This window comes from Polypterus senegalus, chromosome 8 (genome assembly GCF_016835505.1).
Source record: "Polypterus senegalus isolate Bchr_013 chromosome 8, ASM1683550v1, whole genome shotgun sequence".
NCBI classification, from domain to species: domain Eukaryota; kingdom Metazoa; phylum Chordata; class Cladistia; order Polypteriformes; family Polypteridae; genus Polypterus; species Polypterus senegalus.
Window position 1 is genome coordinate 5,871,635 of NC_053161.1, and position 12,486 is coordinate 5,884,120.

Genomic DNA, 12,486 nt, shown 5'->3' on the forward strand with positions numbered 1-12,486 from the left:
TTTTCATCCTCCAGGACAAATCCTTTCATTTGACAATAATACAGTGATATGTTACACTATAATCATATTAACCTTTTCATTTATTTAAGTAATATCACTGTTTCATTAGGTTATAATAATTAACCAAATACTAAAATTTCTGAAATATGCTAAAACTACTAAAAAAATAGGAATGACAATTCCTAGTTTTAAAGAATAGTTATGCAAGATGTTTCTATCATCCATCAATTGTTTAGCTTGTGTAATCAGTTTTGCTTTTCAAGGAACAATTTCCTGTTTTTAGCAGCATTGCATACAAAATGGGAACCAACCCATCTTAAGACACATTTATGAACTCATCTGTTCTCTGTCATACTGGTCCAGTTCAGCGTTACAAGTTAACCAAACCTGTATATCTTTGAATTATGAGAGGAAAACTGGACTCGGGCAAAACCGTGTAGTTCCCAAAGCATTTGACTTACACCCACTTAGTTGCAGGTTTAGTTCATATTAAAATACTAAATATTCCCTTTTTATTGGTTTACTTTTAGGAATGGGATCCTAGAGATAAGAACGCAATCAGACAAGCTGTACAGCACTCCAATGTTGTTGTAAACCTTATTGGAAGACAGTGGGAAACAAGGTAAAATCAGTAGAGAAAAAACATTTTCTAACAAAAAAAAAAATATATTATACCGTATATCTTCCAATAGTAGCCTGGGCGTTTATTCAAAAAATTATTCGGACGGCCCGGCGTTAAAAAGAGACCGGCGGTTGTTGGAGACTGGCTATTATTCGCCTCACAGACGGAATGGTGATGGGTAAACGGGGTTCATTTGGCAGTAAAATACAGTATGGTACCGTATTTACGGTCACAAAATGTAGGCAACAACACTGGATGAACATTTCAGGATTTAATGAAATTATCAATACAGCAGTACGGTCTTATTAAAGCAGTATACTGTACGATACTACCGTAAGCATGAAAAACAGGTACGGTAGACGTCAACTTTCTTGCCAATGATGCCACCAGCACCTGCACCAGTCCGAATTTCGCACGAAAGCGCTCATCAGCCCGACAAGTCCCCTGCGGAACATAAGGAAATGCAATAAGCTCCAAACTCACGCATATACGTATACATTACGACATGAGACTAGATAAGATACAATAAAGTACAGTACTTACCATCTACTCGTCGTCTGAATAGGTAATGATTGCTTCGTTATTTGCGAGTTCTTCTTCATCTTCCTCTTCTTGTGATGACAATACAGGTACTCCCATTGCTTGTTGTCACGCAGTAATCAGTTTTATCAGGATTAACATGTCAAAGATGGCATTTTCATGTTCTTCCCACCACCTCTGCCCTTTCTGTGGGGTTATGATTGACGTGGAGACGAAAGGGCAAAATGTACACAAAGAAATTTCTTTTTGACTTTCGCTTCCTCGATAGCATCCGACGACAAAACATTTTTGACACGAAAAGGTACTTACTGTATGATTCACTGCAGGAGGGCGGTAGCCCAGGTGATACGAAAAGAGGATTAGCGCACGAAAAAGGCGGTGGGTCATTGGAGATCGGCGTTTACTACAGACCGGTGCTTAAAGGAGACCGGCTACTATTACAGACCAGCGTCTATTTGTCGCGACATCTCTTCAAACCCAGCGTTTATTGGAAATGGCCGTCAATAAGAAGCCAGCCTCTACTAGAAGATATACGGTATATACAGGTGTGTGTATATATATATATATATATATATATATATATATATATATATATATATATATATATATATTAAATGGCTTGTTCAGTGTCTGACTATACAGTATTCCCAAATAACTGAAGTAAATACTTTTTTGATTTTGTGTTTGTGATATGAAAAGTTGTTATAATATGTCAATCATGAGTTGAACTTTTTTTAATTATTAACTAAGGCAACTACTCTAGTAAGAGATCTTGAAGTCTCCCATCTTTGGTTTTCTCTTCTACACAATACGTGCTACAATTTAATTTATTTATATTTAACCACCTACTCAAAGCATCATGATGCTCCAACATTGATGGACTGAAAGCCAAAAGTCTACGTGACCATCATCATCATCAAATCCTTCTGTGAGAACCCTAAATACGAAGAGGACTCTTTCATTTATGTTAGGTAGATTGCCCAGAGGGGACTGGGCGGTCTCATGGTCTGGAATCCCTGCAGATTTTATTTTTTTTTTCTCCAGCTGTCTGGAGTTTTTTTTGTTTTTTTCTGTCCACCTTGGCCATCAGACCTTACTTATTCTATTTTCTTACTGTGTCTTTTATTTTTCTATTCTTCATTTTGTATAGCACTTTGAGCTACATTTTTTTGTATGAAAATGTGCTGTATAAATAAATGTTGTTGTTGTCAGCAACTTCTTTATAAATGGAAGAGTGCATGTATGATAGACGTTAACAAGCCTAGTTACTTGGTTGTAAGAGGGAAAGATCCTATTTAATAATTTGTTGTCATGTTATTTTCATGTTACATTTCCCTAATCCTGTAACTCTGTCCCATTTTCAAACCGTTAACTTATAGCTAGTTCATAAGGTAAGTTAAGGTGAAAATTTGTGTTTTGAACTAAATTCTTAAATACAAAGCTGGTTTACTTGCATCCTCTGTAGAAAGTCCAATCGTCTTGCTTTACCAATAGCTCAAACAATCAGTAATACAATACTCGTATGTACACTATCTTTTAAACGTTTTAGACCACCCTCATTTGCCCAGCTTTTATTGAAGTTTAAGCAGTTTAAACCAGCGAGTAACCAGAAATAGTACAAAGGTAAGCAGTATACTGCCAGAGGCCGAGGGGAAAAAAAAGTTTTTCATTACCAAAAAACTGAAAAATAATGTAATTTTCTGAGCTATAAAAAGGCTTTTTTATTGAATAAATAATACTTGCATATTTTCTGCAACAGTTGAAGTCAATTAAGCCTTTTTAGTTAATGCCAACAATTCCTACAGGTGTTCCAACCTTTGTTGATTAATTGCAAACACTTTGTCTCTATAAAAGCAGTGTCAGAACAAACTATGTTGCTACACCCTCTGAAGCATTCTTTGGACAATATTGCACTGTGTATTGGCAGGAATTATGGTAGGAAAAAAGCAAGTTAACAAATGAATACAGTAGATAAATTAAAATGAATAATAAAAATGCGTTGACTTGTACAATAAAACTTACTAGTACACAAAAGCAAGCTAAAACAAATTAAAACCAATAAGCATATGCATAGACATACACAGTAAAACCTGATTACACACAAAAGCAAGCTTAAATGTATTAAGATCAGGAAAAAAATACATAAACAGTAAAATTACACCGGCAAGCTTGAATAAATGTGTCTTAAGCTTTTTTTTTCTCTTTTTTTTGGTGTCTACAATGTCTACTGATCTTACTGCTGCAAGAAGATAGTTTCACAATTTAGAGGGCTCAGCCTCAAACCAAGGTAATAATCGTAAACTAAAACGAAAACGAAGACTAAAACTATTAATGAAAAAACATTTTTGTAAACTGAAATAAAATAAATAACAAAACTGAGATGAAAAACTAAAACGATACGAAACGATTACAGTAGCTTAAAGACTAACTGAAATAAAATAATAATTTCTAAAAAAAAAAAAATCTGTTTTCGTGATCATGTCTGAAAGAACGCGGCTGAATCTGTTTTTGCATTTTCATAAACTTCCGGTCCTGCCCTGTAGGTGATGAAATTCAGCATATAAACTTTATCAGACCAGAGGGTATCTGCGATCAACATGTCCGGAAGAAAACGACACAGCGCCATATGGGAGTTTTTCGAATAAAATGCTGAAAGCAACAGCAGTAAATGCATAGTGTTGGAGCAGGGTGCGTTGTATGCTGTACAGATTAAAGGTAAAAACCCAACAAACCTTAAAGTGCACCATAATAGCTATCACAAATTAGCCTATGACATATTTCTGGGTAAAGAAAAAGAAAGGCTGAAAAGCGAGTGCAATTTGAGTATACATGCAAGTTCTAGTACACATCATACAAGACAGCAGACATTAACATCGTGTTTGCAGAGGACAGCAAATTGGGGAACGAACTCAGCTGAACAACAAAAAGCGAAGACGCCAAGTAAACTTGTTTATTGACACTGGCATGTCTACTAGGCTGTGTGACATGCCTTCATTCAGAAAATTTGTTTCCTCTCTTGATCCCAAATTTAGCATGCCACGTGCTGCACGAATAAATGCGCTCATCGTAAATAAAATGAATACAGCAACACAACGTATCAAAGAAATGGTTAATACTTTTTGTTTCAGGTAGCAAGATTGTGGCATGTATGATAAACGGTCAGCAAACCATCCAATATGCATCCATTGTCTCTCTAGTCTTTTATATTTTGTGATAATATAACACATTAGCACATTTATACAGCACATTACATTTTAATTAGTCTTGGTAAAATCGTAATAAATTATCATATTTAAAAATTATTTATTTTGTAGTGTTATATTTATAGATTAAACTTAATAGATGATTCTGGAGGCTGGGTGTAAAATAAATAATAAAAATTATTATTTATTTCAAATGATTTAATGCAGCTTTAAGTTTTTTACAAGACTAATTGAGCAGTTATTTTTCAGATTTGGTGTCAATATACAAATTATAAAACTAAATTTGGAAAAATTTTATTAGACTGAATCAGGCATTGGTACATAGTATGGCACACAGTAATAATTTAATAAATATTTTTTTTAAAAAATCACACTTTAAAGCTTTTCTGAATATGAGAAGAGAAAATAAGGCCAGCTTATTAAATGAGATCAGTTACAGAGGTAAGATGAATCTTTGACTGTGAAACTGAACAAAACAAAATCCTGCAACCACAGTGGTAACAGATAGATAGATACTTTATTAATCCCAAGGGGAAATTCACACCAATAGTGAATAATAATAATAAATAATAATAGTGGCTTTGACCAAAATTATCATTTAGTTATTCTATGATGCACTAGGAATAAGTGATTATTTTGTTTAAACTTCTTACCTTTTCATTAGAATAACATTATTCTCTGTTTGTTTCTAAAGGTGTGGCCGTACACTAATTTGTGACTGCCTCACACGGTGGAACAGTACACTTGACATGCTGAAGCGACTTCTGGAAACTAAAGCTACACTTAATTAGGTTCTTGATGAACTCGGGATAGATACACTGTTGACCAGTGATTGGGCCAAGTTGGAAAACCAACTTAAAGTATTGGAGCCATTTGGCATGCACACAGATCAGCTTCAAACAGATAGCCAGTCTCTGTCAGAGGTGATACATTCCCTGCTAAACCTGGAGACACATCTCCAGTCAACTAGTGGAGAGAAAAATTTGGCACAAGCTCTTCTTAAGTGTTTGCACCAACGTTTTACATGTCTGTTAGATCCCATTAGTGACCAATTTGATCCAGTCCCTGCAGCCGCATGTCTAATGGATCCAACTGTCTCTCTAACCCTACAGTCTCCTGAACTAATATCTTTGAAAAGAACAGCAGAGTTATTTGTATTGATTGAGGCAGCGAAACACAATCACATCATAGAAGCACAACAAGATGAGTCTACATAAACAGTAGCAGTTTCAGCAAACATCACAGTCCTTCAGAAATACAAGTACTTGGCTAATAAAATAATTAGCTTAAACCCTGAAAACCAGCCTTGGCCATCTGAAAGTGCTCCACATGAAATGCAGAAATATCAGGAGGAGGTTAAGCAGGGAGATTTTACTAGAAATCCTCTTCAGTTCTGGCAAGCCAGGGTGGCTGTGTATCCTAAACTTAGCCTTGTGGCTTTGGACCTTGCGTGTGCCCCGGCCTCACAAGCATGTGTTGAACGCATATTTTCAGTTTGTGGACAGTTGTCATCTGGATTGTGAAACAAAATGACCACTTCTCTAGAGCACAGAGTTTTCTTGAAAATTAACAGAACGATGTATAATTGAATCAGTCAGGCTGTTTTGTATCACTGTTATGGTGGGGCTTTAGTAAATTGTGCAAAGGAGAAAGAAGCATTTGTTGTTTCAATTATACCATTTAAATTAGGATTACTATTTTGCATGCAAAACTGCAGTGTGTTCCACAGTCAGTTCAAATTCAGTATCTGGGTTTATTTTTGTGTTTTTTAACAGGACATACCTATAGGTTTCTACTGACATTAAATAAATGTTATTTCCTAAATTATTAAGTCTACAGTTCTCGCATTGTGGCACAAAATTAACCTCCACAAAATTGCTTTAACCATACTATAATTACTAAAACTGAAACTAATATATATATAAAAATAAAATAAAAATGACTTGACTTGTGAAATAAAACTAAACTAAAACTAAAAATATGGCATGAAGGCTAACTAAAACTAAATTAAAACTAAAATTAAGACCTGAAGTAATATAAAAATAAAAACTAGCAACAAAAGTCAAAACTATAATAACTCTGCCTCAAACACATAGCCTACTTTAGTCTTAACTCAACCATTGTAACCCTTAAAAGTTTAGGCCTTACTTTTAGAGAGAGTGAAAAAAAATTCAAGGTGTCAGTGCATACAGTTTCCTACACCATGAAAAGGAACTTGGAAACTGGAAGACCCAAAGCTACAACAGAATTTAGAAGACAAGTATTTGAGAGTCAACAGGTTCCACGAAAACTACATTATTTTTTTAGTTTTTGGTAACCTACCTTTACCATTTTTTAAACCTCCAGCATTTGACCGCTAACCTTTGAACACTAAGTTATTCACTGGACCTGAACTGGATAAACTTAAATAAAAACTAAAACAGTATTTTCTGAAACACTTAAGTTGTGATGCAAAAGTCTCACCCACTCTGATGATCATACTTGATTTACCAAGGGGGCAAAAGCACTCGGTCAGTTGTGCTTAATTCACCTGGGGGCAGCCCTGCTCTAACAGTCACCCTGTAATCTATCGCGAAGACACTTACATGGGAAAAAGTAGGTTGTTGGGGTAAAACAGTTCCAAAACTTTTATCCCAAGTTTTATCATTTAATGAAGAAAGTAGATCTGTAAGATTGGTATGACAGCATTTAATAAAAAGGTTTGTTAAGAATTGTAAGTAGATTAATAAAGCCTGTGCACTGGGAACTGACTACACTTAAAGGAAAGCTATGCTAATAATTTTGCATGGAGAAATGTATTTTGGTAAAGTATTAAAATAAATAAAAAGATTTAAAAATATATGGGTAAAATTAAAAGCAACAAGATGATACTATTATAATACCTGTAACAAGAAAAGCCTGTAGTCTGTAAAAAAAACAAATTCTCTTGGTATATTCTGGAATTTTCAAATCAGAGTTCAGATTTTAACACACATTTTGCTTTAATAGTTTTTACTTGGTACCATCTTAATAATAAGAATCTTCAGCACTGATGCACTTTCACCACTGTGCTTTCCTCAGATCTGTAATCTATTTTTCATGATTTGTTTTCTCATTTCAGTATCTCCATTAGAGAAGCTATTTTGATATTTGTTAACCGTCTCAGAATAGTGTGCTGACAGACATGATGTATATTCATGTTAATCTGAGGAATAGTAGGTATTGAACAATGCAGTAGTAGAGTTCCATATGTGGGGATCCCCTTTTTAAATTGCCACTGTTGTACACCTGAAGAGATTTTGTTTTCTGTAAACCTATAAAGTATATTAGTGTCCACAGACATAATACTGTATTTAATATTATCTTCACCATTGCTCTTGATACACTGACATGTTGTCAGTTAAATTAGTGTTTTTCAACAAAAGAGTCGGGACCCAATCTTGAGTTGTTAAGGTTGTTGGTGGTGAATTGTGAGATGCTATTATTTATAATGGTAGTGGGTCTTTCTGTGAGTTGTGGCAGCTTGCCACTCTGTCAGTGGTACTTGATTCACCTTGGAGAACCCCACTCTGCACTCTGATGTTTGAAAAACTCCCAAAAGGCTCTAACAGTTGCTCGTACAATCATATGAAAAAGTTTGGGAACCCCTTAATTCTTTGGATTTTTGTTTATGTTTGACTGAGCTTTTAAAGTATCAACTTCCTTTTAATATATGACATGCCTTATGGAAATAGTAGTATTTAAGCAGTAACATTAAGTTTATCGGATTAATTAATATTGGATTAATTAATTAATATGCATCATAACAAAATTAGACAGGTGCATAAATTTGGGCACCCCAACAGAGATATTACATCAATACTTAGTTGAGCCTCCTTTTGCAAATATAACAGCCTCTAGACGCCTCCTGTAGCCTTTGATGAGTGTCTGGATTCTGGATGGAGGTATTTTTGACCATTCTTTCATACAAAATCTCTCCAGTTTAAATTTGGTGGCTGCCAAGCATGGACAGCCTGCTTCAAATCATCCCATAGATTTTTGATGATATTTAAGTCAGGGGACTGTGACGTCCATTCCAGAACATTGTACCTCACTCTCTGAATGAATGCCTTTGTAGAATTTGAACTGTGTTTTGGGTCATTGTATTGTTGGAATATCCAACACCTGTGTAACTTCAACTTTGTGACTGATGCTTGAACATTATCCTGAAGAATTTGTTAATTTTGGGTTGAATTCATCCGACCCTCGACTTTAACAAGGGCCCCGGTCCGTGAACTAGCCACACAGCCCCACAGCATGATGGAAACTCCACCAAATTTGAAAGCAGGTAGCAGGTATTTTTCTTGGAATGCATTGTTCTTCTTCCGCCATGCAAAGTGCATTTTGTTATGACCAAATAACTCAATTTTTGTCTCATCAGTCCAAAGCACTTTGTTCCAGAATGAATCTGGCTCTGTCTAAATGAGCATTTGCATACAGCAAGCGACTCTGTTTATGGCATGAGTGCAGAAAGGGCTTCTTTCTCATCACCCTGTCATACAGATGTTTTTTGTTACAAATTGCGCTGAATTGTAGAACAATGTACAGATACATCATATGTAGCAAGATGTTCTTGCAGGTCTTTGGAGGTGACCTGTGTTTGTCTCTAACCATTCTCACAAACCTGCACATATGTCACTTCTGTATTTTTCGTGGCCTGCCAGACCTGGGTTTAACAACAACTGTGCCTGTGGCCGTCCATTTCCTGATTACATTCCTTACAGTCAAAAATGACAATTTAAACCTCTGAGATAGCTTTTTGTAGTCTTCCCCTAAACCATGACACTGAGCAATCTTTGTTTTCAGATCTTTTGAGAGTTGCTTAGAGGAGTCCATGCTGTCACTCTTCAGAGGAGAGCCAAAGGGAAGCACAACTTGCAATTGACCACCTTAAATACCTTTTCACATGATTGGACACACCTGTCTATGAAGCTCAAGGCTTAATGAGCTAATCCAACCAATTTGGTGTTGCAAGTAATCAGTATTGAGCAGTTTCATGCATTCAAATCAGCAAAATTACAAGGGTATCCAAATTTTCGCACAGCCAGTTTTTCACATTTGATTAAATTTCCTACAACTAAATACTGCTTCACTAAAAATCTTTGTTCGGAAAACACCCCAGTACTCAGATGTTCCTAGGAAATGAAAGACATGCCACTGTTACCTTTTTTTGTAGAAAGTAAATTTTTATGCAGGCTGAAAAGGGTTCCCATACTTTTTCATATGACTGTAATTTACCAAGGGGAACCACTCCCAACAGTTGGGCCATCCCCGTGTGGTGGGTTGTGAAGATGCTTACATGGGGAAAAATGTGTCACACCATAAACGTTGAGAAACACTGTTAAGTGGCATTATGCTTTTTATTCATAGTGTTGATGTCCAACAAAATACCATGACCATATTCAGTCTTAACAGCTCAGTGTTTTTTTTGGGCTACTCTTATACATTTTATTCTTTCCTTTTACAATGATGCTCTTACCCAGTGGCAGTAAGTGCTAATATATTCAAGATTGATATTCATAGGTGTTTGAATACATCTTAAGACACTCAGTTTTACAGCAACAATTCATAGGCACCTCTTGTTTTTTTTGCTCAAGTCTCAAGTAATTTGCAATATAATTTGAAAACATGAAGGATACAGAATTAAAGAATATCACTTTTTACCCCCAAGTATTTCAACCTGTTCTTCATTTAGTGCTTTAGAATAGTGTTACTTTTTGTATTTGATTACTTCATATCAGGAGGTAAGCATAATGAAAATTTACTTAAAGCAATTCAAGGTAGTACCCATTTTATTACTATTTACAGTGTATTTGTTGCATCATGTTTGAAACCCATTGTTTTTACCACCCTGTTTGACTTAGAGAACTTGTACTGTAATTTTCCATTTCAGCTACTTAAATGCATCATTTTTATGGGTCTGTCTCATTTTAATAGAGAATTCCATCCATCCATCCATTCTCTTCCGCTTATCCGAGGTCGGGTCGCGGGGGCAGTAGCTTAAGCAAAGAGGCCCAGACTTCCCTCTCCCGCCACTTCTTCCAGCTCTTCCGGGAGAATCCCAAAGGCGTTCCCAGGCCAGCCAGGAGACATAGTCCCTCCAGCGTGTCCTGGGTCTTCCCCGGGGCCTCCTCCCGGTTGGACGTGCCCGGAACACCTCACCAGGGAGGCGCCCAGGAGGCATCCTGATCAGATGCCCGAGCCACCTCATCTGACTCCTCTCGATGCGGAGGAGCAGCGGCTCTACTCTGAGCCCCTCCCGGATGACTGAGCTTCTCACCCTATCTTTAAGGGAAAGCCCAGACACCCTGCGGAGGAAACTCATTTCAGCCGCTTGTATTCGCGATCTCGTTCTTTCGGTCACTACCCATAGCTCATGACCATAGGTGAGGGTAGGAAGGTAGATCAACTGGTAAATTGAGAGCTTTGCCTTACGGCTCAGCTCCTTTTTCACCACGACAGACCGATGCAGAGCCCATCACTGCGGATGCCGCACCGATCCGCCTGTCGATCTCACGCTCCATTCTTCCCTCACTCGTGAACAAGACCCCGAGATACTTGAACTCCTCCACTTGGGGCAGGATCTCTCCCCAACCCTGAGAGGGCACTCCACCCTTTTCCGCTGAGGACCATGCTCGGATTTGGAGGTGCTGATTCTCATCCCAGCCGCTTCACACTCAGCTGCGAACCGATCCAGAGAGAGCTGAAGATCACGGCCTGATGAAGCAAACAGGACAACATCATCTGCAAAAGCAGTGACCCAATCCTGAGTCCACCAAACCGACCCCTTCAACACCCTGGTTGCGCTAGAAATTCTGTCCATAAAAGTTATGAACAGAATCGGTGACAAAGGGCAGCCCTGGCGGAGTCCAACTCTCACTGGAAACGGGCTCGACTTACTGCCGGCAATGCGGACCAAGCTCTGACACCGGTTGTACAGAGACCGAACAGCTCTTATCAGGGGTCCGTACCCCATACTCCCGAGCACCCCCACAGGATTCCCGAGGGACACGGTCGAATGCCTTTTCCAAGTCCACAAAACACATGTAGACCGGTCGGGCAAACTCCCATGCACCCTCCAGGACTCTGCTAAGGGTGAAGAGCTGGTCCACTGTTCGCGACCAGGACGAAAACCACACTGTTCCTCCTGAATCCGAGGTTCACTATCCGGACGGACCCTCCTCTCCAGAACCCCGAATAGACTTTTCCAGGGAGGCTGAGGAGTGTGATCCCTCTATAGTTGGAACACACCCTCCGGTCCCCTTTTAAAGAGGGGACCACCACCCCGGTCTGCCAATCCAGAGGCACTGTCCCGATGTCCATGCGATGTTGCAGAGACGTGTCAACCAAGACAGTCCTACAACATCCAGAGCCTTAAGGAACTCGGCGTATCTCATCCACCCCGGGCCCTGCCACCAAGGAGTTTTCTGACCACCTCGGTGACTTCAGTCCCAGAGATGGGAGAGCCCACCTCAGAGTCCCCAGGCTCTGCTTCCTCATTGGAAGGCATGTTAGTGGGATTGAGGAGGTCTTCAAGTACTCCTCCCACCGACCCACAACGCCCGAAGTCGAGGTCAGCAGCGCACCATCCCCACCATATACGGTGTTGACACTGCACTGCTTCCCTCCTGAGACGCCGGACGGTGGACCAGAATCTCCTCGAAGCCGTCCAAAGTCGCTCTCCATGGCCTCTCCAAACTCCTCCCATGCCCGAAGTTTTGCCTCAGCAACAACGAAGCCGCGTTCCGCTTGGCCTGCCGGTACCTATCAGCTGCCTCCAGAGACCCACAGGACAAAAAAGTCCTATAGGACTCCTTCTTCAGCTTGACGGCATCCCTCCACGCCGGTGTCCACCAACGGGTTCGGGGATTGCCGCCACGACAGGCACCGACCACCTTGCGGCCACAGCTCCGGTCAGCCGCCTCAACAATAGAGGCACGGAACATGGCCCATTCGACTCAATGTCCCCACCTCCCTCGGGGCGTGGTTGAAGTTCTGCCGGAGGTGGGAGTTGAAGCTACTTCTGACAGGGGACTCTGCCAGCCGTTCCCAGCAGACCCTCACAACACGTTTGGGCCTACCAGGTCTGACCGCATCTTCCCC

General features: G+C 39.2%; 1 protein-coding gene across 1 annotated transcript in view; it reads left to right on the forward strand.

Annotated features, from left to right (window-relative positions):
• ndufa9a (NADH:ubiquinone oxidoreductase subunit A9a) overlaps nt 1-12,486 on the forward strand; it is a 43,786-nt gene that overhangs the window by 12,274 nt on the left and 19,026 nt on the right. The window contains exon 4 of the mRNA XM_039760639.1: nt 531-622. Coding sequence (XP_039616573.1) covers nt 531-622 — 92 coding nt within the window. The remainder of the gene's footprint in view (nt 1-530; nt 623-12,486) is intronic.